Below are 24,939 nucleotides of genomic sequence, written 5' to 3'. Positions count from 1 at the left end.
AAAATCAGGCCTTTGTCTTAATGAGTACAAACACAAATTAGTGGGTAGAAGATGATAGTTGTTTGTGAGTTAACAGAAAACCATGAATAAAAACCAGGTCTGATAACTAAGTAGAAGCTCACCCTCTAGATTTAGGTGTTGGCAGGTATTAATGGATTTCAAAGAAAAGGAATATTCTATCATATTTACTTGGTCTCAAGTGTATAAAAGTTAATTTTTTTCTATCAAAAGATGGTCTCAGAGCACCTGGGTGGCTCAGTCGGTTAAGCACTGACTTGATTTCCACTCAGGTCATGATCTCAGGGTCGTGAAACGGAGTCCTGTGTCCAGCTCCACGCTCAATGGGGAGTCTGCTTGATATTCTCTTCCTCTGCCTTCCCCCATCCTCTCTCTTTTTCTCTCTCTCAAATAAATACATAAATCTTAAAAAAAAAAAAAAGATGGTCTTATTTGGTAACAATCCCAACTCTAACCATTCAAGTAAAAGGAAATTGAGATGGTAAGTTTATTTGTTGTGATGAATCCTGCCACTGAGATAAAAATAGACAGTGGTTTTGTTTCTGCTACCAACAGGAATTAGAACACGATATAAGCAGGAAAGAAACAAAGTTGTAGGTATATTTATAATTTAGTATGCTCTAAATTGGGACAAGATAGTAACAAATACAGATTTAAAAATCTTAATCCTGGGGCACCTGGGTGGCTCAGTCGTTAAGCGTCTGCCTTTGTCTCAGGTCATGATCCCAGGGTCCTGGGATAGAGCCCCGCATCGGGCTCCCTGCTCAGCGGGAAGCCTGCTTCTCCCTCTCCCACTCCCCCTGCTTGTTTTCCTGCTCTCGCTGTTTCTCTCTCTCTCTCTCTCTGTCAAATAAATAAATAAATAAATCTTCAAAAAAACCTAAAAATAAAAAATAAAAATCTTAATCCTATTTCAATATGCATTCACTGGTCTCTTTAGAAACTTTACTGAGAAGAAAAAAGAAACCAGAAACACTTCAGGAATGAGTATATGAGAAAATATGTTTTCATATTTTCTTTAAATTTCTTTAAATGTTCTTTCATAGAACAATTACTGAAAATACCATACTAACAAAGTTTTTCAAGAATTAGAATAAAGTTGTGAAAGTAAGATCTTTTTATGCTAGCTTAATTTAAAACACCTAAACCACACAAAGATACCTGTTTACTTATATTATCCCATTCATTTTTGTGAATTTTCCAAGTCTAGTAGGTGTCTGTATAGCCTGAAAGAAACATCCACACCCACATATCATAAAATGTAATGGGAGCAAAAGGAGGGGAAAGAGGAGTCCTGATTGGAAGAATATTACAAACAGCCAGGAAAGAAATCACCTTTACGTATTATTCCCAGATTAGAGTCAGCATTTTGGACAATGTCATCAACCGGTAAAAGACAGGAAGTAACACTGGGGGAGAATCTGGAGGATATCTTAGCAGAAGATGAAACTGTAGATACCTTAGAAGCTTTGCCGGAGATACAGAAGTATATCTTAGCACCTCGTTTCCATGGGAGAATGGTTCAAAATATGTCATTTGTGGAATAGTAGGAAAAATGTCTATCATTTCTCCAGCACCATCCCCACATAGATAGAGTCTGAATCTCCAGTTCCACATCTACAAAACTGGGGTAATAATATTCACGGAGAATTATTTTGAAGATCAAATGAGATGGTGGATGTGAAATAATTCTAAGTCCTAGATGTAGAATAAGAGTAAAATAGGGAGAAAAATGCTTTCTGTTCTCTTGTGTCCTTGTCATCGCCATCTACACGTAAAAGAAATAAATGCAACTACAAGAGCCAAGTAATATCTAACACATCTCACTGAAATTAGAGATTCTTCTTTCTAAAATAACTCTACTTCATGCCTGCTGACCACATTCTCAGGCAATGGTTCTAATGGTCCTAAACTCTAGTGTACATAAAAACAAAGGAATTGGAAGCCTGTTAAAAAATCACCAAAAGTGATTGAGCCAGTCTGACATGGGTCCTAAGACTTCTCTTCTTTTAGAAGGCAACCCAGGTAACTCTGGTAGTTATGGGCAGCAGACAACGCTTTACTCTAAAAAAGGTACTTTGGGATTAATATCTTAGCTATTACTTGCATATGAAATTATCAGTGAAAAATCAGTATCATAAAGGTAGGTAGAAAGACCTAGAAACAGAGACATAGAAAGAAAACCACAGAATACCAGGTTGTAAGGGATTTCTCTTTCCAATAAAATAAATCTCCATCATCTCTGACAGATGGTCATCCTAAATACCTTCAGTGATGGGGAATTGCTGTCTTCAGGCAACATGTGCTATTTTGGGTTTTAAATTCATGTTTTAAAAAAAAGATAAATCGTAAGTTATTTGGAAAATTGAAGAAATGGGGATATTATTCAGGATGAATTATACACGAAAGCCTTTCTAGACTTGATTGAACAAGATAAGGCACCAGCTAAATTCAAAAGTAATCTGACTACAAGAAGATTTGAACACCCAAATGCTGGATCTGCTACCTGATTCCACTAAAAAAGCCATACATTCTGTGTCTGCTGTAAAAATAAACTTTTTCTCTATGTCTCTCACTCACATTTCAATGGTGCAACATTTCAATCACGCATCTGGTACCACTTTCATTTCCCTATTTAGGTAGTGGTAAGTAAACAGCAATAAAAATATATATAATCCAAAAATTTTGCAATGCTTGTGAATATTTTAAAATAACGGCCCAGAACAAAACATTTTAAATGAATATAAAATATATGACAAAGCCATTTTACCTTACTACTCTATTGAAAACAATAGTATTTATATTTGAATCTTTATATAGGTGTTCCACCAAATGAGTGAATTGTTATTAAGCCATTTAGTTTTTTACTTGTTTAGAAGAACTCAGCAGGCCTAGTGGTTTCAGATGGCTCTGTCATGAGTGATTGATCCTTGGGCATTTCCACTTTCATTTATGTAAATTATCAAAGGCTCCTATAGCTTCTTCTAGTACAAATCCACTGCCTTGTCAATGATGCAAAATTGGAAAGTGTGGAGTACTGCACTCTAATATGGTGTTGAATTATTTTAACCTAATCTGCCAAAATATTGTCTGGAATAAGAAATTTTTAACCAGTTGTTCAGGGTTTAGAATAGGCTAAAAACTCTCTGACAGTGATAACATTTCATATAGGTCTCAGTGCTTCCTTTTAGTCCAGGATTCCAGCTGAGAATTAGAGTAGTTCCTATTTCCTCTTTTCCACTGAACAACCACTAGAACATCCACCCCAAATCTGTACGTTGGGCAATATTCATTTGTGTGAAAATTATCGTGTGAAATTACTGGGCCTGAGGTATACTATTTGCTGAAGTATCAGATGAAAAAGATTTCTCTGAATACTTATTGTTGCTAAACAATATCTGGTTTATTTTCCTTGAACACTAAAGAGCATCCAATAATAAATCTCTCTCTCTCTCTCTCTCTCCAAAAGTATCTTTGTGTTCAAGCCTGAGAAAGAGAAAAGCAGCCACCAGCATCCAGGAGCTAACCTGGTACTATCCAATTAGCCTTTGTGTTCTTCTGCTGAACATAAACAATTTCACAAAGCATCATCTTCAGGCCAGGCCACCCTGTGACTGGGATGGAGCAAGTCAAAAATGGCACAACTCCCTTATCATGCCTGAACACAGACAAAACACGAACATTGTCCAAGCCACAAAATACCACACATGCCCCTCTCTTGCTAAATGAGAGATTGCTCGGTGTTTTTTCTTTTTCTTTTATTTTTAACCAACTACAGCCAAAACCCAAATCCTATGAGTTCTTTCTAACTTGGTTCCTCAAGATGTGCATCCTCCCTTACCAACACATTCAACCACCGGTGTGTTCCTGGTGGTCTCTAGGTGGCAGGCATTGACAAACCCAATTACTGAAACCAGAATAGAATTCTAATAGAAAATAAATTCCTTGAGCTTATTTTCTCACATTGTGGGTTTCGTGGCAAAAGACCCTTTAGTTCTCTCCCTCAGTATTACTTTTGTGAGATGTAGAATAAACAAGTGGATTATGGCTCATCTGTTAAATATTTACTAGAGGAAGAGGCATGTTTTCAAGGAATATGATTCAACATGTTAGATCAACACCCAGGCCACAGTGAGCCTGGTGGTCCACGGTCCTGGGTGCTTATACAGAATCCTACGATGGACTCAATGTGAACCACTAGTAGAAAACACAATTAAAGTGATATGGCACCGACTTTGCTCAAATTCTTGCTTTTCTCAGATTTTATCCTTATTAGGGATGCTTATCTCGTGATTATTATTTCCTCATCAAAGCACATTTAATGGTCTAGTTTATAAATACATAAACTTAAGTTGCCTGCTGTGAAAAAAAAGATGTGAAGTAGTAATCTAAAGACCTGAGGTATGTTTATGCAAATCTCAATAATTTGTATGAGATAAAAAATTTCCAGTTATAGTATATAACTTCTGACCTTTTGAAAAATGACTACTAGCCTTTGCAAAGGACCAATATTATCATCTGCCTCTCTTAAAAATATAAACAAGACTTCCCTTCTATAGGGCTTATTCCAATAAGTAATTTCCATTCAAGGGAACAGTAACAACACCTTAAAAGTCATTGCCATGAACTGTATATTAAATACTGCTCAAGGAATTTGACGTACATTATTTCTAATCCTCACAAAACACCAAAAGATATATAGAATTATTCACATTTTATAGATGAGGACCTACATCAGAGAAATTAAATGATATGCTCCAAACACACTATATTAAAGGATAGAGCTAAGATTCAAACCCACTTATGTCTGACTTGATGAACTGAAGGATGTTTACTTGTGTGTGCATATGTGTGTGTATGCCTTCCTATTAGGTGAAATTACTTTTAACCCTCAATATCCTCTGTGTTTTAATAGCTCATTTAATGTATGCCTCTGAGTGTGTAAAAATACATACACATATTCAAAACTTGCTATTAATTGCTTTCATTTCAACTGCAAGTTTTAAAAGAATTTATCCCTAAATAATTTGAGAAAATATACCGAATAAATATTATAGTTATCACCTATGATGATTTCTTCTGCTCTACCCCCTCAAACACTTTAAGATGGCTTTGCGTGTGAATTTAGTATCAACACTCAGATCTTAATCTCCATGATATAGATTCTTCACCCCTTTAGTAGTTCTGAGTATAATGTTTCTAATGCAGCACAGGGACTTCAGAGAGAAACTGAAGAGGAATGTGAAATGACATTGTGAATTCAAGCAAAAACTCCTTCTTTCTTTTTCCCTATCTCTTGCTCTCTTTTTCTTTTGTATTTGTTTTTTCCCCTTTTTTAAAATGTTGATCAATTAGCTAACGTTCTACAAAAATGTCATCGAGGGCTGGAAGATCTGGAATCATCAGGTACAAAAGAACATTCTACCAATGCTCCTGCCTGCCCCGATTTATCCTTTGCCTTTATCAGACTGCATCACTATCTTTATGCTATTATTTTAAAAAATTTCATATGGGGGCATGCTCATTTTTATCAAATTACAAGGCACCATAGAAATACACTAATCCCTTGTTGGCTAATACAATGATCTTTTAAATATCAGAGGTGTCAAATTACTTCCAGTTTTTTAGATCATGAGACATGTAGTACCAGATATCTTTAATTTCAAAGTGCAATGCAATTTCAAAATTGTCAAAATGAAAAATATTCATTTGCCTGTGATAAAAATGTTTAACTGGCTCATTCAAGACGCAAACCCTCTAACATTGGAATACATTTACATGAGAATCATCTTCTATTCCGCCCATCTTATTGCCTCAAGAAATAAACGGATTTTAGGGGAATTTATTTAAAAGACATCTCTGTCCGAGGTGGGGCTCACATTGCTCGGTGAGGCTGCAACAGTTTACCAGAAGGAGTCAGGCCATAAAGAAAGAAGTGCTGGCATAGGGTGGGGCTGAATAGTTTGCATCTTTTCCCACTGTTTCTCACTGGTATCGCTTCCATGAAAATCAAGGGTGGGGGAATGTGTGCCAGGCTAAGAAATCCTACAGACTGCTTTGTGTGCCCAACAGCCCCAGCCCATAATATCTTTATCTTAGCCGTTTATCTTAATCAATGAAAGAGCTATCACACTATCATGTCTGGGAAAACTGTAGAGGAGCTAAGCAAACCAAAGAAATATCATGCTGAGGATCATATTTCTCCTGTCACAACAGTCTTTTCTCCTTAGGAAGAATACACTTAGCACGGAACCAAAGGCGTTTGCTGTCTGGCCATCTCAAGATCATCCCCGAGCAAACATCTGGTCAAAAATCTCCCTTTTGCTTCACAATCCACCCTGCTTAACATTTCCTTTTAAACTCACTCATTCTAAAAATAAAATGACTCTCTCTATATATATACCCAGTTAACACCAGAAGCATCCATCAGTGGCCGCAATCCTCAATAATACACATGCAGAACACACCTTATCTCTGTTCACTTCACCATGCGCCAGTCAACGTATCCATCAGGAACCCTGGTTCCTTTCCTATTCTCAGAAAGCAGTCTGCACCTGCCTCTTTAAAAGGCAATGTTTGGCGCTGCCATAGTCTATAGTTACTCATAATGCTCCACGGTTTCTGTAATCTCACTGATATTACACACTAACACATACACACACATATCTCTATACAGACATTCCTAATTCTGGCGATTTACCTTTTTGGGTTTTTTCCTTCTCTGACTACTGCCGTTGAACTTCTCTCCACTGTCGCTTTTCTGAGCTGCATCTTCGTTCATCATTTTGAACAGTTTGGAGAGAAAACAGCTCTGCCATTAAACCCTGCTGCTTGCACAGACCACTAGCGAGTATGCACTTACTGGAGGAAAGCAGGAGGAGGAGGAGGGGTGGGGAAGGGGCGCGCGCTGGGAGGGTAAGGACGGTGACGTTGCCATGGCAGCAGCTGCCACAACTGTTTATCGGACTGCATTGTTAAATCTGATTCAACCAATTACCATCAGGGACCGGTTACAATGAAGAAAGCCTTGAAAAAAGAATGCCACGGACTCGAATGATTTGGGGACTTTGCTGGTTGGTTCTTGACACACCTTCGATTCGATCAGCTCTCAACCCACACACAAAACCTGCACTTAATTTTCTTCCTACAGGTACTTCAACACGGAACAGACACAATGCATGATGAGAAAACTATAACAATCTTGAATGTGTCTCTGAACCTGAAGACATGTATTTCAGCCAGTGAAGAGGCTACTTAAGGAAAAGGATTAGCTGTTACTATCCTAAAGTGCATGTAAGAAAGTTACAGTTTTATGATGTTATTCACTTGATTCCAAATGATAATCTTTCAAAACTCAGCTCAAGGATGACTTTTGTCACGAAGCTTTGAGAACACGTTCCCCATCAACCAGGTAACACAGATCACTCCCTCTTCTGGGCCTCCTCCTTCCACTGTACACTTCTAACAGAGCACCTGCAACACATCTCACAACTGCATGTTCCCATCAGGAGCTACTTAAGGCCTGGGATAGTGAGTGTGTATGAGCGTGTGTGTGTGTGTGCGCGCGCGCGCGCGCCCTTGCTTAGGTTGGAAAGAGATCATTAAACTTCCCAGAATTAAGCATGATGCATTATATATTAAAGGCTTAATCAAGGTTTGTCAAATACATATGTAATACGCAGGGTAACACAAATACAAGAAATTCATGCAGTTAAAACATTTTATAATTAATCTTAACCTAATTCTTCTTATTGACTGATAAATAAAACTCAATCCCTGCTTTCAAGGAGCTTATAGATAAAGTTCCAGAATTAGTCTTGATAAGAAAAGAAAACAGGGCTGGTTTTTATCACAGGAAAACCAATTTTGTCTTTCGGATCGAGGTGGCCATATTTGTATATTTGTGGATGCAACCGGAGCCCAACATATTTTGTGCAAATACACGTGCACACACTAAACACTCATCCCTATTCCTAGAAAACAAACTCAAAGTATAATACACAGAATACTTAAATGTAAAAGGACCAACCCAATGAGATAATGCATATAAATACACTTTGAAAACTGAAGGTGCCTATGTAAATGTGTTATTGCTATTGTTGATCCTACCATTAGTATTACAAATATACATGATTTTCAACTTAGAAAACAACATTAGAAAAATGTTTCTTACATGGAAATGACTACCAAAATTGGGAACTCATCTTTCCAATAAACATGAGAAGACAAATTCACCTTCTCTCCCCACTGTTATTGGGCCTGCTCTTCCTCTCCGCCTTACCACCCCAAAGACCTTTGCCACATCCTCATCTAGAGTCATCTGAGTCCTTCTGCCCCTTACTCTCTCTACCCTCCTTCTGTTTGAACAGACACACCCCGCCAGTGATGCCTTGGATCCCACAGCCAGGAAAGGGGCAATGGGCCTCTTTTTTCTGAAACAAAACCTTATAGGACCTTCTACAGAAGCCTCTGGAAGCCCAATTCCCACTGTTGTCAGAGCCCCCACAGAAATACCCCACGATATCCCCCCAATCCTCTGCTACCCCCTCAGCCATCCCACTCATTCCCTCACCCATCCCCATTGTGCATCCCTTACTTGACCTTGCTTAGGAGTGCCCTCAGCCTGGAAATTGGGTTCATTTACTCAGTAAACATCTGTCCAATGTTTACCACGTACCAGGAACGAAGCACTAGGGATAGACCGTCCTAACCACTGGGGATATAACGGTCAACAAAACTGGCAACATATCTGCAATCGTGGTAAATGTAAATTGCAAAGAAGTGTACTTCACATTTCAATACTTTATGAATCAGTAACTTCTGATAATGTTCAGACAAGCCTCTCATAACAGTGTCTTCTCTGTCAGTACCCAAATGTAAATTACATGGCTTTAAACAGATTCAGGTCTCCAGTTTTAACAATGAGCTCTAACCTTCTAGATGCTTGGTGTTGTTCTGAAATATCATTTAAGCTTTTATACAAAATATTTCCATTACAGAGTGAAAGTACTGCACAAACACTGCACCATATAGCATACCATAGATGTCAATATCTATATTCAAAGTATAAAATGAAATCTCCGTAAGTAGATAAATAAAACATGCTGGTAGTGCTATGTCCATTTCAGCAATAGAAAGTAAATATTCTACATATAAAGAATGTCAATAAGATGTTATGGTGCTGTAGGTGTTTCGGTTCTGCTTTTGAGACTTTCGATCAATTTTTTGGTGCCTCACTGTTGTATACTATTAACTTTCTATCCTCATAGTGCAGTTTTTAGTGGGCATGTGTTTGACTGGATTCTAAACTCCTTGAGGGCAGGATTTTTGTAAAGATTTATCGATTTATGATTTTTTGATTTATGATTATATGATCTAATTATGATTATAAATTTAAGATTATTTGTGATATTTATTTAAGATTTATTTATTTATTGAGAGGGAGAAAGAGAGAGAGAAGAAGAGTGCAAGTGGAGGGAGGGGCCGAGGGAGAGGGAGAGAGAGAATCTTCCGCAGACTCCCAGCTGAGCACAGAGCCTGACGTGGGGCTCGATATCATGACTCTGAGATCACGACCTGAGTTGAAACCAAGAGTCAGTCCTTCACCAGGCAGAACCACCCATGCACCCCTCCTTGAGGGCAGGATTAATGCCTATTTTCACATTCCACACGGAGCCTAATTTACTGCACAACCCATATAATAGGGGTCCAAGGATTACTTTTAAATGCAATAAAGAAACGTTTTCAATATTTACCATCCAGTTTATATTTCTGGTTAAACATCCAATGGGTAAATTCTTCACTTCTTAGATTTTCTTTTTATGTACTTCCTGATATCTAGGAGCTAATGCATAATAAGATTTTTAAAGATATTTGAGAAATTGGAGTTGCTGCTGCTAACATAGCAATGATGATAATACCTTACATTGGTAAAGCATTTTATAATTTATATAATTTTTAGTTTCTAGGATAGAAGCCCCATGAAGGGGCGCCTGGGTGGCTCAGATGGTTAAGCGTCTGCCTTCAGCTCAGGTCATGATCCCAGGGTCCTGGGATCGAGTCCCGCATTGGGCTCCCTGCTCCTTGGGAGCCTGCTTCTCCCTCTGCTTCTCTCTCTCTCTCTCCCTCTGTCTCTCATGAATAAATAAATAAAATCTTTAAAAAAAAAAAAAAAAGAAGAAGCCCCATGAAGACTGAGAACTTTGTTCTCACTGATACATCTCAAGCACTTACAGCAATACCGGCATATGACACACACTTAAATATTAAGTGACTTCAATAGAATTCTCACCACCACACAGGGAAAGGATCAATATCAGTCACAGTACAGGTGGAAACACTGAGGTAGGAAGTGGTTTTGGTGACTTGCCCAAGATAGCAAAATTAATAAAATACAGAGCTAAAGAAAAAAATATGGAGCTAAAGTTCTGATTCTAAGGCCACTGTTCTTTTATTAAATCATGGCTGACTTAACAAAGTGCACAGTTAATAAAGTGTGGTAAGATACGAGCAAAGACTAACATGGAAAATGCCAAGAGCAGAAACCACAGTTAGATGACAGTGGCCTAAGTAGAAAAAGGAAATCTTTATTGATTTTAGGCTAAGCATATTTAACAGGCATGGCGTTTTAGACATGATTATATTAATTTTATTATGCCTACTCTATTTTATTGAACCATCAGAGTTAATAGTATTACAAAACGTGACACATCCTACTTCAAAAAAACTTGTAACATTATTCGAGTGGGGTAAAGTCCCCTGAAGTATAAGCAATTATGTCTTAGAGGTAGGTTAACTTTAAAAGTTCCTTTGTCAATCAGAGTTGTCTCATGTTAAAAATACATTTTTTTACAGAAACAATGTTATAAAAAAGGCTTAGTTCTCTAAGACCATCAAAAAAAACCTTCAAGGGACGCCTGGGTGGCTCAGTCAGTTAAGCATCTGCCTTCGGCTCAGGTCATGATCCCAGGATCCTGGGATGGAGTCCTGCATTGGGCTCCCTGCTCAGTTGGGAGCCTGCTTCTCCCTCTCCAACTCCCCTGCTTGTGTTCCTTCTCTCGCTGTGTCTCTGTCAAATAAATAAATAAAATCTTTTTTTTAAAAAGCCTTCAAAAGGCTTTCCTATTCACTGTTACTTGTGGTAGAGAATCTTAACAACTAGGCAGAGAGAGGTCGGATAGTAGTTCATCGATTTCTCTTTTTCCTTTAGGCCACTGTCACAGTTGAACTGCCTCCTGCAATCCCCTGACCCCCACCAAAAAAAATGTTTAAGTCCTAACCCTCAGTACCTGTGCATGTGACCTTATATGGGATTAGGGTCTCTGTAGATGTAATCATGTTAAGATGAGGTCATAATGGATTAGATGGGCCTTAATCCAAGGACTGGTGTCCTTATAAAAAGAGAGAACTTTGGACACAGAGACACATAGGGAAGACAGCCACGTGAAGACTCGGGCAGAAATTGGAGAAGTGTAGCTGCAAGCCAGTGATGACACATTGCCAGCAACCCACCAGAAAGAAGCTGAGGAAAGATTCTTCTCTAAAGCCTTCAGAAGCAGTCTGGCCCTGATGACACCTTGATTTCAGACTTTTACCCTCCACAACTATGAGAGAATAAAGTTTTATTATTTTAAGCCACCCAGTACTTTGTTTTGACAACCCGAGGAAACTAGTACAACCATATTTTCCAGCTACCTTTGCCACTGGGTGAGACCGTGTGACTTAGTTCTAGCCTGTAGAAAAGGTGGAAGTGTATGCCACTTTCAGGTCTAGCTAATACAAACCTCCCAAGAGTGATCTTCTCTAGTGGCTGAATACAGTGGGAGACATAACCTAGAAGGTGGAAGAGCAACAGGTCAGAAAAAAGCCTGAGTCCCTGAGTCACTGTGTGCAGCAGAGTCTCTCTTCTTCCTATTCCCTCCTCCATGGACCTTCAGTAGACCTGAGTAACTTTTTCTCATGAGTATTTTGTCACTGAGATTACGCTGTTGTTTGTTATGACAGTTAGCCTATGGTACCTAACCATATCTACTTATGTTTTCCAGGGATTATGTAGTTACACTTCTATTTGGGGTTGCCTGTTATATGAATGATACTCTCAGTGCATCAAGGCCTTTAGCCATTGGAAATGGATCCTACGTCCAGGAGCAAAGGAGCTACTCTGATGGAAAAAAAGGATCGCAAGTAATTAGAGGGGAATCAGAAGAGATGAATAGAAGAATATTATTGATTAGGGGTGGGTATGAGAATAGGATACCTGATAGGTCCCATGGAATCACAATCTCAAAGCAGCTTTGGTCCACTCTCCTTTTCTCCTATCTCTCTTGCTGGATAAATCCTTTATTTCTTTTCCTATTTTCCAGCCCTTTTCTCCTATCTCTCTTCCTGGGTAAATTCTTTATTTCTTTTCCTACTTCCAGATGTCATTGCTTCTGATCCACTGAGGATGAAAACATAGAATGTTTGCCTATCTTATGAGCAAGCACAAAGCTTCTCAAGGTTCTCTAAAGATTCTTCTCTTTCCTTTTTGATACTTTTGTTAACAATGGGGGGAAATATGAAGGAAAGATAGCAAACAAAGGAAAAACATAGTTTCTCAAAGTTGACCATAAAAAGTCCTTGTATGTGTTTGGGTGTAGATACTGTTGGGCTCAGATCTACTTCCAGACCTCTTCTCATGCCTTTCCTGAGTTGCCAGGTGTTCTGCAACAGGTCTTATTTTTTTTAAGATTTTATTTATTTATTTGACAGAGAGAGACATAGCGAGAGAGGGGAACACAAGCAGAGGGAGTGGGAGAGGGAGAAGCAGGCTTCCCACGGAGCAGGGAGCCCGATGTGGGGCTCGATCCCAGGACCCTGGGATCATGACCCGAGCCGAAGGCAGATGCTTAACGACTGAGCCACCCAGGCGCTCCTGCACAGGTCTTATTCTATATGGTCTCTCTTCCATAGGAAATCTGGGTGGACTCTAATAGTTACACCTCCTTGGAAGCTGAAGTCAGGCTCATGGGCCAGGCAGGAGACCTTCTCATTTTCCCTTCCCAGCTCATTGCAGTTCCACCGTCAGCATCAGCAAGAAGCACTTCCTCTCCTTTCTTGTGATCCACTCCTTCTTCTCATCTATGACTTCCCCTTCTATTGTTCATTTATTCCTTTAGTCATGCAGCAGATATTTTATTGGGTGACTGACAACTCTATGTCAGGCCTTGTGCTTAATGTAGGGGCATTAGCATAAATTAGATAATCTTTGCCTTTAAAGAGTTTACAATCTAAAAGTGGGACAATCATTGAACTAGAAGTGTGAGGACTCTATAGGGGATGGTAAGGGCATTACGGAAGCATAAACCAGGGATATCCAACCTTCTGAAAGAACAGGACATGCTTCTGAGAGGAAGTGACTCACATATTGAGAGGATTTAAATGATGAGTAGGAATTATCGAAGTGGAAAGGAAGGTGTAAGGTGGGGTTGGGGAAGAATGGGAATAACATGGCATTGGCAGAACTGAGACAAGGCCCATGTGGTTGTACAATAGTCTGTACGCAGGCCTGTAGTAGTGACTCCACCCTATGCCTGAAAGTATCACCAAGTGTGCCTCTCCACAGACTGATGATTGTTCCAAGTAAGTATCCATGTGTGACATCTAATCATTATTATACAATTTCTGAACCATGTAGCAAGATGGCCCTGTTAGCTTATGGATGTTAAAACCAGGTGATGTAGCCAGAAAAGGCAGATTTGGCAACCATATAACATATCATCTCTATAGTTTCAGGGAATGTGTTGGAGATGGAAAACCAATCCTCACTCTGGAAATGAAAAATTCCATGACCACAAAACTGAGCACATCTCCCATGAAGAACTAGGAACACTTAAGAAGCCATACCCAACAACTTCCCTTGGTCTGATATCACCAAGTCCTTTGGTAAAAGTATATATCCATTGTGCTTATCCCAGCAAATTTATACCACAACAAATTATTCATATTCACTAAGCCATCACCTCAGTCTTCCGTGGGACAACTCCAGGTTGTTGCTACAAAGTAAAAGGTGAGGCTGGAATGCAAAGTGGCAGAGGTGTAAGGAGGGACTAAAGAGCAGAGAGACCAGTAAGCCACGTTAAGGGCTTGGGATTCAGACTGAAAAGGCACATGAAGCCATTTCTCATGGTTAAAGGAGAGAAGTAAAATCATAAACTTTGGTGTTTTTGTTTTTGTTTTAAAGAGTATTCTTTGTAAAGAACTACTGTGTGGGAGCCAAACAGAGAATGGATGTGAAGAGATGTGTTTAAAAGGCTCTATCAGCAGTCTGGGAGAAAAAGAGATGGTGCCAGAGTGGACAGACACACTACTTAGTCTCTCACCATTAAGGGTGTTTCATTCATAAGCCCAAGGAGAAAATAAGAAGCAAGAAGACGGCAGTGGGGAGGCCTCCTGCCTTAAACAGCAAGGGAAAGAGACTTCATCTTCATCAAAGTCTTGTACTGTGAAGAGGACCCAAAGAAAAAAATTTGAAACCCATTTCATTTAACAAATCAGGGAATAAAATTCAGAAAGATTAGAGATTGCTCCCAAGGCTCTAGAACTAGTTAGTAGCATAGGGAAGACCAGAATCACGCCACCTCACTGAGCAGCCTTTACACAGGGGTGGACTTAAAAAAGCCTATGTCAAATCTTACCTATTATTATTTGGAATTAAGGAGTCATCAGCTCTTGCATAAGGTTTAATAGACCAGAGAGAAACTAGTCCATTCCCTCAAGGAATGATTAGGAAGAAGGACCCATGTTTCTCATGTAAATGGTATGTGTCCTGACCTGGACTGGAGGGAGCTCAACAAATATTTCATTGTGATAGATCTTAAAGCAGCAGTAACAATTGATTAGGGACCTGCTTCTTTTACTTTATGCCTGTCTTACATAACGTTTACCAAAGAGGTATTTGGTTGCAAAATGTACCATGTCCAACCTAAAAAAGAGAGCTTTTGGAACCCATGGCATACAATTTTAGCACCTCAATCCACCTGAGGCACACAATTATTAAAATTAGCATAGTGATTAATTATAATCTCACTTTACATAAACATTAGCAACAATATTTTAGATCAAATGTAGTATTCCACAGGAGAATAACAAAATGTGGGTGAGCTCACCATGTACATGTTCCTGTCTAGGTCAGTTTTTTAGGACGCGCTGTTACCTGCTTGCTCTACTACAGGGTAGCTCTGCTCAGTCTCCAGTGATACTAGTTCTTGAAAATAGCTCTTATAATTGGGTTTCCCTGTAGATGCAAATGAATGGCACATTGGGGTAGGTTGTGTCCTTGACAGATATATTTTTTCTAGTGCAATTTAACTTTATTACTGTAAACATTTTAAAACTTAAAACAGCTTAAAAATAAGTCATAACAAATGTTCTTGTTTCTTTCAACTATGAAGAGAGAGTATGCATCCATTGATAAATTCTGAACACAAGAATTATTCAGAGACTTCATATATAAGTTTTATATAAATGTAAAATCATATTTTAAAAGCTGTGTAACCGTGGTGGTAATGGAAGTGACAAAAACACAAAGATCACAATGTAGAAGGTAACCTAAAGACCATGACATCCAGATCCTCACTTTCAACAAGAAAATTGGAGCCCAACTAGGTTATGTTACTTACCCAAGGCTGTACCTACACTTAGCAACACTTTGAATAAAATTCCAAGTTTTCTCATTCCTAAACCAGTGTAGATGTCTTCTAGTGGAGGGTCTCACCACAAAAATGAGCTTCAAGAAGCCCTCCCTCCTCCACAAACACACAGGCCCAATGATTGCCCAGTTGTTCTCAGAATGGTAAAAAAAAAAAAAAAAAAAAAAAAAATTATATAATTCATTATATACCAGGCAGAAATATTTCAGGCATTAGAAGCAGAGAGCTGAATAAGACAAAATTATCTTTTTTTATTTAATGTTGAACAATATCCCAAGTTTAAGTGAAGGTTTGCTATAAACCTGAATATCAGTAGGCGAAGGCAAAGGAGGACTGACTAAAGGGTGGATGAGCTTGTTTTCTCACAATGTTACTGTTTGCCAAAGAATCTCAAGAATGAGTGGAAAAGCAATGAAAATATGAAAAGGAAAGCTTCAGCAAGCCTTTAAACTAATGGATATAATCAAACAAGACAGATGACCAAAGAAGTCGGGGTGTGCTGTCTTATCATTCCTGTGAATAAATCATCAATGAATGACCACTACTGTTTCTCCCACTTTTTTTAAGTAGGCTCCACAGCCAATATAGGGCTTGAACTCACAACCCTGAGATCAAGTCTCATGCTCTACCAACTGAGCCAGGCAGGTGCCCCTATTTCTCCCACTTTAAATAAACAAACCAAACAAACAAAAAACACACAAAAAACAAATCTTTTAAAAGGTCAAAATAAAGAGTTTATCTGTTAGTACTCTCTAACTTCTAACTGCCACTTAGTCAAGACTGATGGTATTCCAAATATTTATTCCTGTTACAAACTACCTCATAAACTAAGTGTCTTAGAAGAATAATTTATTTTGCTCACAAACTCATGGGCCAGGGATTCAGGAAAGGCTCAACAGATTTATTCATTCTGATTCATGGGGTGTCAAGTAAGGCAGCTAGGGCTGGAGGATCCAGTGCCACAGTGGCATCCTCACTCACCTATCTGGTTCCTTGGTGCTCATTGGCCTCTCTCTTTATGTGGCATCTCATTTTCTAGAGCCTCTCCACATGGTTGGGGCTTCTTACTGTTTAGTGGTGTCAAAGTGTATTTTTCCATGACAACTGGGTTTAAAGAGGCAGGAAGTAGAAAGCACCAGGCCAGTTAAGTGCTCTGCCATATTTTATTGGTCAAGGCAGCTGCTGGGCCCATCCAGATTCAAGTAGTAAAAAAATGGACTCCACCTCTTGATGAGAGGGAGTGGACAGATCACATTGCAGAAGAACATAAGGGATGGGGGCCATCTTGGAAAATGTAATCTGCCACAGATGGCTAGCAAGTAAAGTAGGCCAGGAGGGAGATGAAGTATAAGGGCTGACTTTGCATACAATAAACACAAGGTCTTTTCCCAAATGAGCAGACCCCGCTAGCTAGAAATGCACTGTTCTGCATACTTTTTTTTTCTACAAACAAAATTACCAATGTTAATTTCTGTAATGGATAACTACATATTCCTAGGTCAAAATCTACTATTTCCTCTCAAAGCAAAGTCTCTGTTGATCTCTGAAGATAAGTTTCATGTATATACTTTCTGAACGTGAGCCACTGTGTCTAATGCATTCACAGGAAGTATTGTATATTTGAAGTACGGCTTCTTTTGCACTTTTCTCTTTACTTTCACTCTGGACTTCCCTTGGCCTCTTACCCACTCTTGCACCCATTCTATCGTTTTATATAACATCACGATGATCTTAAAACAATCATAATTCTACTGTACAGAAAAATGTTTTTTAAAAGACTACAAAGGAAATAAAAGTAAATTATAGGTTAAAACTAACATGAACTAATGTCTAAAAAAGAGACATGCAGTGCAATCATATTCATTGTTAGCTTTAAACCCAATACCAGGAAAATGATTAAACATACATTAGAGCTGGAGGCAAGATTATTAACTTGTTAACCACACAGCAGTTACCACAGTCCCAAATTTAGTCTTTAGTACTGATTTGTGTAAATGTTGGGTATTATGTTCTGGGCCTTAACAAAGCCTATGCATCTGATGGGTTCCCTCTGTCATCAATCTTCATGATACCCTCTTCTGTGTAAGCTTCATATTTGGTGTTTCCAGCTTAGAAGTAAACTAAAACAGCCAATGTCCATTTTAATTATTCAGTCTGCTTAGCTCCCAAGAACAAACTGGATCCTTGATAATATGGTAATAATCAGACCTGGAAAGGGAGTTTCCAAAATCAAGTAGGAAGAAGGATATTCCTCCAGGAAGTTCTTCAAGTCACACAAGCAAAATTTAGGAACCAAAGTACGGTCAGGCCATCCATTTTGGTCACATAGACTCTCTATACAAATTACTACATAATATGTGTTGCCAGCCTATGCTGCATAATTGTCCCAAAAATAACTTTTTTGAGCCTATCAATATACAGAAGCATTTAGAATATAACAACAATACTATATTCAATGCTATATAGTTTGTAATGGGTTAGAGCAAGTACTTCTTCACAAATCCTATCAGTGAGCCCCAGGATCTTAATACCACACTCAGATCTTAAGCTGTTCTATCTAAAACTCTAGGAGTCTAACTGAGTAAAAACTGATATACAACATTTCAAATTTCACTTATACCTAGCCAATTATCAGATTTTTCCTGGAGCCATAAAATTCTACACCTAGAGAATGTCAAGAACTGTGAAGGATCTGAGATCCTACTTACAAGCTAACAAGTTAGCCTGCTATATTTTTATGGATACTGCCAGAAGATAGGAGACTCCTGGGTCAGAGACAAAGAACTTTATTACTCATAGCACAGCACAAAGCATGGAATTCAGCATACTCATGTCAGTTTTCCTTACTCCCAATTCTCACAGAATTGAGATATAGTCCAGATGGATATGGACCAGATGGATGTCTGCACAATCAGTGGGTCAAAGAAAGAGGAACCCTGACTTGAGGAAACCTGAATCTCTTAGAGTAGGCAGTAAGCATATCTGTACTTTGCTCCAGAGGGAGCCCATTACCTTTATTATACTGGATAGTAAGCATGCCTGATCTTTGCTTCTCTATCTTCCAAGGCTGTTCGCTGTACCAACATCCTTGAAAAAATAGTCTGGAACAAAGAGAGTACCTTTGCTTGCAAGATGTACAGAAATTTAAGAAACCCACGGAAAATTCTCTCTTCAACAGGAAGTCTCAAAAAATACAGGTTATCCTACAGTTGAAGAGATAAATGCCAAATTGCCCTTCGTGACAGTCTAAATTTAAATGGAAACTAGCAAGATTTCCTGCAAATTCTCTGCAGTCATACATATATGTCTGTGCAGTAAGTTTTAACAGCTTAGTTATATCATTTGGAAGATTTCACATTACATTATCTGTACTTTTGCCAGAATTATTTTTGCATAGTAATAAGGAGCAATAGTTTGAAAGTCAGTACACATAGGTTTTAATTCCCATGTTGTCATTAACTGTCATTTGTTTACAACAAATCATATATTTCAACTGGGCTTCATTTTCTGTATCTCTCCCAAAGTGTGATCACTCTGTTATTTTTTTCCAAGACAGTTTTCTACATCTTTTTTTTAACTGCAATAAGTCCTTGAATATATGAACCTACAGTTTAAAGGGAAAAAATGACTCAAAGAGAATTTAATGAGCAGATGAAATGGCCAGTGATACAATATCAAACAAAATGTAATGTAGCTGTCTTCATTTTCAATTGTCTTTTCTTTTTTCCGCTAGAAAACAAATGAGACTAAAGAAGCTAACTTTTCTCAAGGCCAACAAACAAATTTGGAAAATGAGGAAAACAGAAATGCTAACATTTATGACACAAATTATTTAAACCTGGAAAACAACTTTGGCATTAGTACAAATGCTGTGGAGTTTTACCCACCAGTTTGGACAGAAATAAAAAAGTGTCTAGTAGGCTTGAAACTGTAGTCACTTTTCCCTTCTCTCCTTCCCGTCTCTCATACCCAGGAAATAAAACCTTTTGTTTCCACTTGGGAAATACATCTTATGTCTTCCTTCCATTCTATTCCTATCACCTGGGCACCACCTCTTTTTCTCTCCTACCTGAACTATTTTAATCAACAGGATTTGCTGTCTCATCACCTTCAAGTTTCCTCCCCAAATCTGACCCTCAGATTGTTGCACTTTTTTATTCTTCATAAAGCATTTTTTTTAGTCTTCAATGTCCTCAGTATAAATTCAAACATCTCCCATTATTGCTGAAAATCATTTATACATTCCTGTTTCCGAGGTGGCATATAAAAGCAGATAGATATAATGTGATCAGATTTTTTTAAGATTTATTTATTTATTTTGAGGGGTAGGGGAGACTGTGTGTGTAGGGCAAGAGGCGGAAGGAGAAGGAGCAAGAGAATCCCAAGCAGTCTCCCTGCTGGATGCAGAGCTCAACATGAAGCTCCATCCTATAACCCTGAGATCATGACTTGAGCTGAAACCAAGAGTCAGAGGCTCAGCCAACTGAGCTACCCAGGCACCCGTGATCAGATTTTTATTAAGGAAATGTTACCAGAGCTTCTAGGAGGATCTGAGCTTGTCTTGGTGGGTCAGTGAAAACTTCCCAGATTTAAAAAAAAAGGAAAAAAATACCTATTCTTACTTTTTTCCTTCTCCCTAAAATCTACCCACCTCAAGTCCCAAATTGACCATGGAGCTTTTTCTTTCTTTCTTTCTTTTTTAAGACTTATTTATTTATTTTAGAAAAAGAGAGAGAGCATGCGCAGTGGGGAGGGGCAGAGGGAGAGAGAAACTCAAGCACACTCAGGCTGAGCAAGGAGCCCAGTCTCACCACCCTGAGATTAGACCTGGGCTGAAACCAAGAGTCGAAAGCTTAACTGACTGTGCCACCCAGGCACCCTGACCATGGAGCTTTTTCTAACAACAAACTGCATCGAACTTTCCTTCTCTCAAGATCACTATGCCACTGCTCTACATTAATCACACAAACTAGTTAACTGCTGAATATGCATCTGTCTTATATGCCCAACTAAATGCCTTGCAACATCAAATAAAATAACCATTGATAAATCCAGGACACTATATATATATATATATATATATATATATATATATATGTATATATATATACACATATATATAGTGAATATGTATATATATATATATTCATATTCTCCTTTGATAAGTATCTTTTTATCCTGCATGAAAGGCACTATTGGTATTTGTTGTTTCCCCTACAAACTCATAGCAGCTAGAACAGAAGAGCCAATTTAAAAAAATAAGTGGGCTGACTTATTTCGCTTAGCATAATACTCTCTAGCTCCATCCATGTTGTTGCAAAAGGCAAGATCTCATTCTTTTTTATTGCTGAATAATATTCCATTCTCTGTTATGTATACATACACCACATCTTCTTCATCCATTCATCAATCAATGGATACTTTGGCTATTTCCATAATTTGGCTATTGTAAATAATGCTACTATAAATATCAGTCAGAGAAAGAAAAATACCATATGATTTTGCTCATATGTGGAATTTAAGAAACAAAACAAATGAGCAAAGGAAAACAAAAAAAGAAAGAAAGAGAGGCAAACCAAGAAACAGACTCCTAACCATATAGAACAAACTCATCATTATCAGAAGGGTGGTGGGTGGGGGATGGGTTAAATAGGTGACGGAGATTAAGGAGTACACTTGTGATGAGCACTGAGTGCTGTATGGAACTGTGGAATCACTATACTGTACACCTGAAACTAATATTATACTGTATGTTAACTAACTGGAATTTAAATAAAACTTTTAAAAAACAGGTGGATATGAACCTAACTTAGAAAAATGGTTGTGTTTCCAATTTTGAACATATTTGGCCCTAGAAAGTATAGTAGCTATGACTTGATGTGTTCCTGGATAACCAACAAAATTCCTTGTGCTCCCCAAAACAGTTTTCTTTTCCTTTTTTTTTTAAGAATTTTTTCATTGATGCATTTGAGACAGAGAGAGAGAGAGAGAGAGGAGGAGCAGTGGGGAGAGGCAGAGGAAGAGGGAGAAGCAGACTCCCCACTGAGCGGGGAGCCCAATGTGGGACTCGATCCCAGGACCTGGAGATCATGACCTGAGCCAAAGGCAGATGCTTAACCATCTGAGCCACTCAGGTACCCAACAGTTTTCAATTATATCTAAACTGTCATTTTGAATATTTCTTCTATAGGAAAATGAAATTCATACTCCACTAGAGATTCCAAATGCACTTCCTTATCATGGTAGTGGGGAAAAGTGGAGAGAGGGATTTCGTTAAGTGAAAAAGAATCAAGTAATTTACTCATTCTCTACATTTGCCCAGAAAGACTGTCAATACTCCTTCAGCAAACATTATTGTACACCTGCTCAATGCCAGGTTCTGTTCTCCGTTCTAGAGATACACAGATAATTAAGACATGATTCTTACCCCCAAGGGTATGCATGAAAAAGCATTCTCTTCTCATTGAGAACTCTCTGTTCTGCCTTCACTTTACCTAGGAAGGTTAAAACAACCCCCAGGAGATTCCTTTATATTGGCTGCAGTCTTTTCTCATCAATACTTCTTTCTGGTAGTACTGGTCACAGCGCAGGCAGTGCATATTTCTTGATCAATTGAATAGATTGCAGATAAATCAAGACTATTGAGTTATTACTAGTTTAACTGGAAAACTCCATCTGGTTATAAGTTAAACAAAAATACAAACAGTGGGGATTCCTCTTCTTGGCCCACCTAAAGAATATTTGTGACTTAATTAAAATTGATCTTGATTCCCTATCTTGGTATAATTTTCATCTTCAAATTTGCCCCATCTTCAAGGTTTTCCTGTTCTACCACTCAACCTCAGTCTTAAGCGTTAGAGCCTCTTCCTCTTGAACTTTTTTGGTAATTCCCAGCAAATTATTCATTCCATTCTGCTAGTTAATAGTATGGCAGCACACTCACAGAAAAACAGAATAAGTAGGAAAAGAGATGATCCCCCAGATCTACCAACTAGGTCTGGAGACTTGGCTGGCAGTAGAGGTTCAGCCAGCAAGTCAAGACACATTCTTCAGGATCATTAAGACAGCTTTTCCTGAATTCAGACAAATCAGGCATCCGAGGTATAGGAAGGAGACAAGGTAGGAGAGAGAATTAAGGCAGCTGACTATTGGAGGCTGTCAATACAGGGGTCAAGTGCTAGTAACATATAGGCAGTTAGATCGTCCCTACATTGTTGTCTGTCTCAGAACCTAGGCTCCTACAACAAAAGGAAAATACCCACTTCATTTGCTTTTTAACATAAAGAGTCACATACCTGGCTGGGCTTCCTGATAATGCAGGATGAAGATGACAACTTGCCTCTGACCAAACTTGAAATCGAATCCACAAACTTCTTTTTTCAAATGGTCAGTTAATGTTATTAAAGGAGGAAATCTCTCTTCTCCAAACATTTAATAAAAGCATATGATAATAACACAAAGTTACATTTGATATGGAGAAGTTTTGTTTTTTCTTAAAGTATTTCTCTATGTTTTTAGATTTAATTCCCTAAAGAGAACTGTTTTCCATATCATGCCATTATATAGACCACGAGTTTTTGGTCTGCTCTATAGGATAAGTAGTCAGGACACAAGAATCCCATTCTTGGATCGACCATGATTACAATTGCTGGCAAGTCACCTGAATCTCTGTGCCTTTATTTTTAGAAAGGTAAACTACAGGTATGATTTCCAAGATTCTTCTATGAACCTGTAATTCTGGTATACACTCCATCATCCTTACCTTATGTAATACAAGATTGTGATTTTAACACAGTTAAGCTGTGTTACACTGGTGGCCACCTGATGTTCCTTGGATCTTGATCATGTTTCTTAATTCCAGATAATAAGTGGTTTTCCAAACACAGGAAAGTGTAATCTAATTTAAATGTCCCATGTGGGCAAATAGAGCAGTACTTGTGATTCCACAAGTGTGCATGCCTATGCTTTTTCTGATAGTGGAAGCTGTTTTGTGGCATAGTGAATGTCGACTAGACCCTTTTCTAAAACTCTTTCCAAAATTTGGTTCTTCTGGAGGAACTCGTTGTTTTCATGGATTGGAGAAGAATGTTTCACCTAGCTGACAGTAGATGTTTTCAGAAAGGATATATATACAACTATTTGAATGAGTATTCTAATTCAGCCTAGGAACACTATCCTATCAGAAAGAAAACACTACAGGGTGACTGTCTCTTTGGATAATATAATACAAGTGAGATTTATTTAATTATAAGAGAGTGCCTTCCTCCTTTCTGAGCTGATTCTTAGGTCTTTCCCTAGTATCCTTGACTTTGGAAAACATAAGCTACTTTGGGCAACATTTCTTAGTTATGTCACAGCCTGACTCATTGCTAAGATGAAGGTGGGAATAAAGAAGAGTTGGCAATAGAAAAAAGACTCAGAGACAAGAAGGTTTGAAATCTCATTGCTCTGGAACCCCTCTTATGCTCACAGGGAAAATGGAGTTCAGTTCCCCAATGGGAAACCAAACTGGTATTGTACATTTAACATGCAAAGGTGACTTTATGTAGACTATTGTCCTTAGTGTACACCAAAACCCTCTATAAGGAGGTTCTCCTGTTTTAAATGGGAGGAGACCTGTAGCTCAGAGAGGTTACTAACCATGGCAAACCCCAGCTGGTGGTAGAGAGGGGGCTGCAATGCACTCTCCAGTTCCCATTTCTACTATTTCATATTCTTCACAGTTAACCCATGCCCTTGACTCTCCACATAGTTTGTTCCCAGGTCTGGGACTAATTCATGGAACAACAGATTTTCCATACATAGAAACCAATTGGAAAAATAGGAAAAAAAAAGAGATGAATTCAAAACATTCTATATTTTTCTCCCTCCAAAAACTGCAGATACACGATGTAAGCTGCATATATTTTCAAATTATGTAGCCAACGAGTAGTATGGTAAATAGAACTATTAATTAGAATAAAAAATCATGCTTTGATTTATGTGTGATAGCACTAACATTCCATGCCATGGATGTTTGGGATGCTTTGGTTTCAGAAGTTCCTTATATCTAAAGTATTCTATTGGGCTCCAGAAGAGTTAAACTACAACTTGATCACATAGTAATTACATCTCACTGTGACTACCTCAAAACATGCTGTGTCTAATTTCAGTTAACAAAACAAAATGTTTTGTTTTAGAAAAGAAAAAAATAAAGAAGAAAGCACGTGTTGGTTTACAGAGTTTCTGCACA

At 38.3% G+C, this 24,939-nt stretch overlaps 1 protein-coding gene across 12 annotated transcripts in view; it reads right to left on the bottom strand.

The window, feature by feature from the left end:
• The window catches only part of ANK2 (ankyrin 2), a 317,165-nt gene extending 310,308 nt beyond the window's left edge, over nucleotides 1-6,857 (bottom strand). For 8 of the 12 annotated variants that reach the window (XM_027597312.2, XM_027597302.2, XM_027597314.2 and 5 more), the window contains exon 1: nucleotides 6,719-6,856. In XM_027597312.2, coding sequence (XP_027453113.1) covers nucleotides 6,719-6,802 — 84 coding nt within the window. In that variant the 5' untranslated portion in view covers nucleotides 6,803-6,856. Of the gene's footprint in view, nucleotides 1-6,718 lie in introns of all 12 variants that reach the window. The other 4 variants (XM_027597323.2, XM_027597330.2, XM_027597333.2 and 1 more) reach the window with 2 other exon arrangements.
• Between the last annotated feature and the right edge of the window lie 18,082 nt (nucleotides 6,858-24,939).

This window comes from Zalophus californianus, chromosome 2, assembly GCF_009762305.2.
Source record: "Zalophus californianus isolate mZalCal1 chromosome 2, mZalCal1.pri.v2, whole genome shotgun sequence".
In the NCBI taxonomy this organism is placed as follows: domain Eukaryota; kingdom Metazoa; phylum Chordata; class Mammalia; order Carnivora; family Otariidae; genus Zalophus; species Zalophus californianus.
This window is presented reverse-complemented; position numbering and strand designations above follow the sequence as displayed.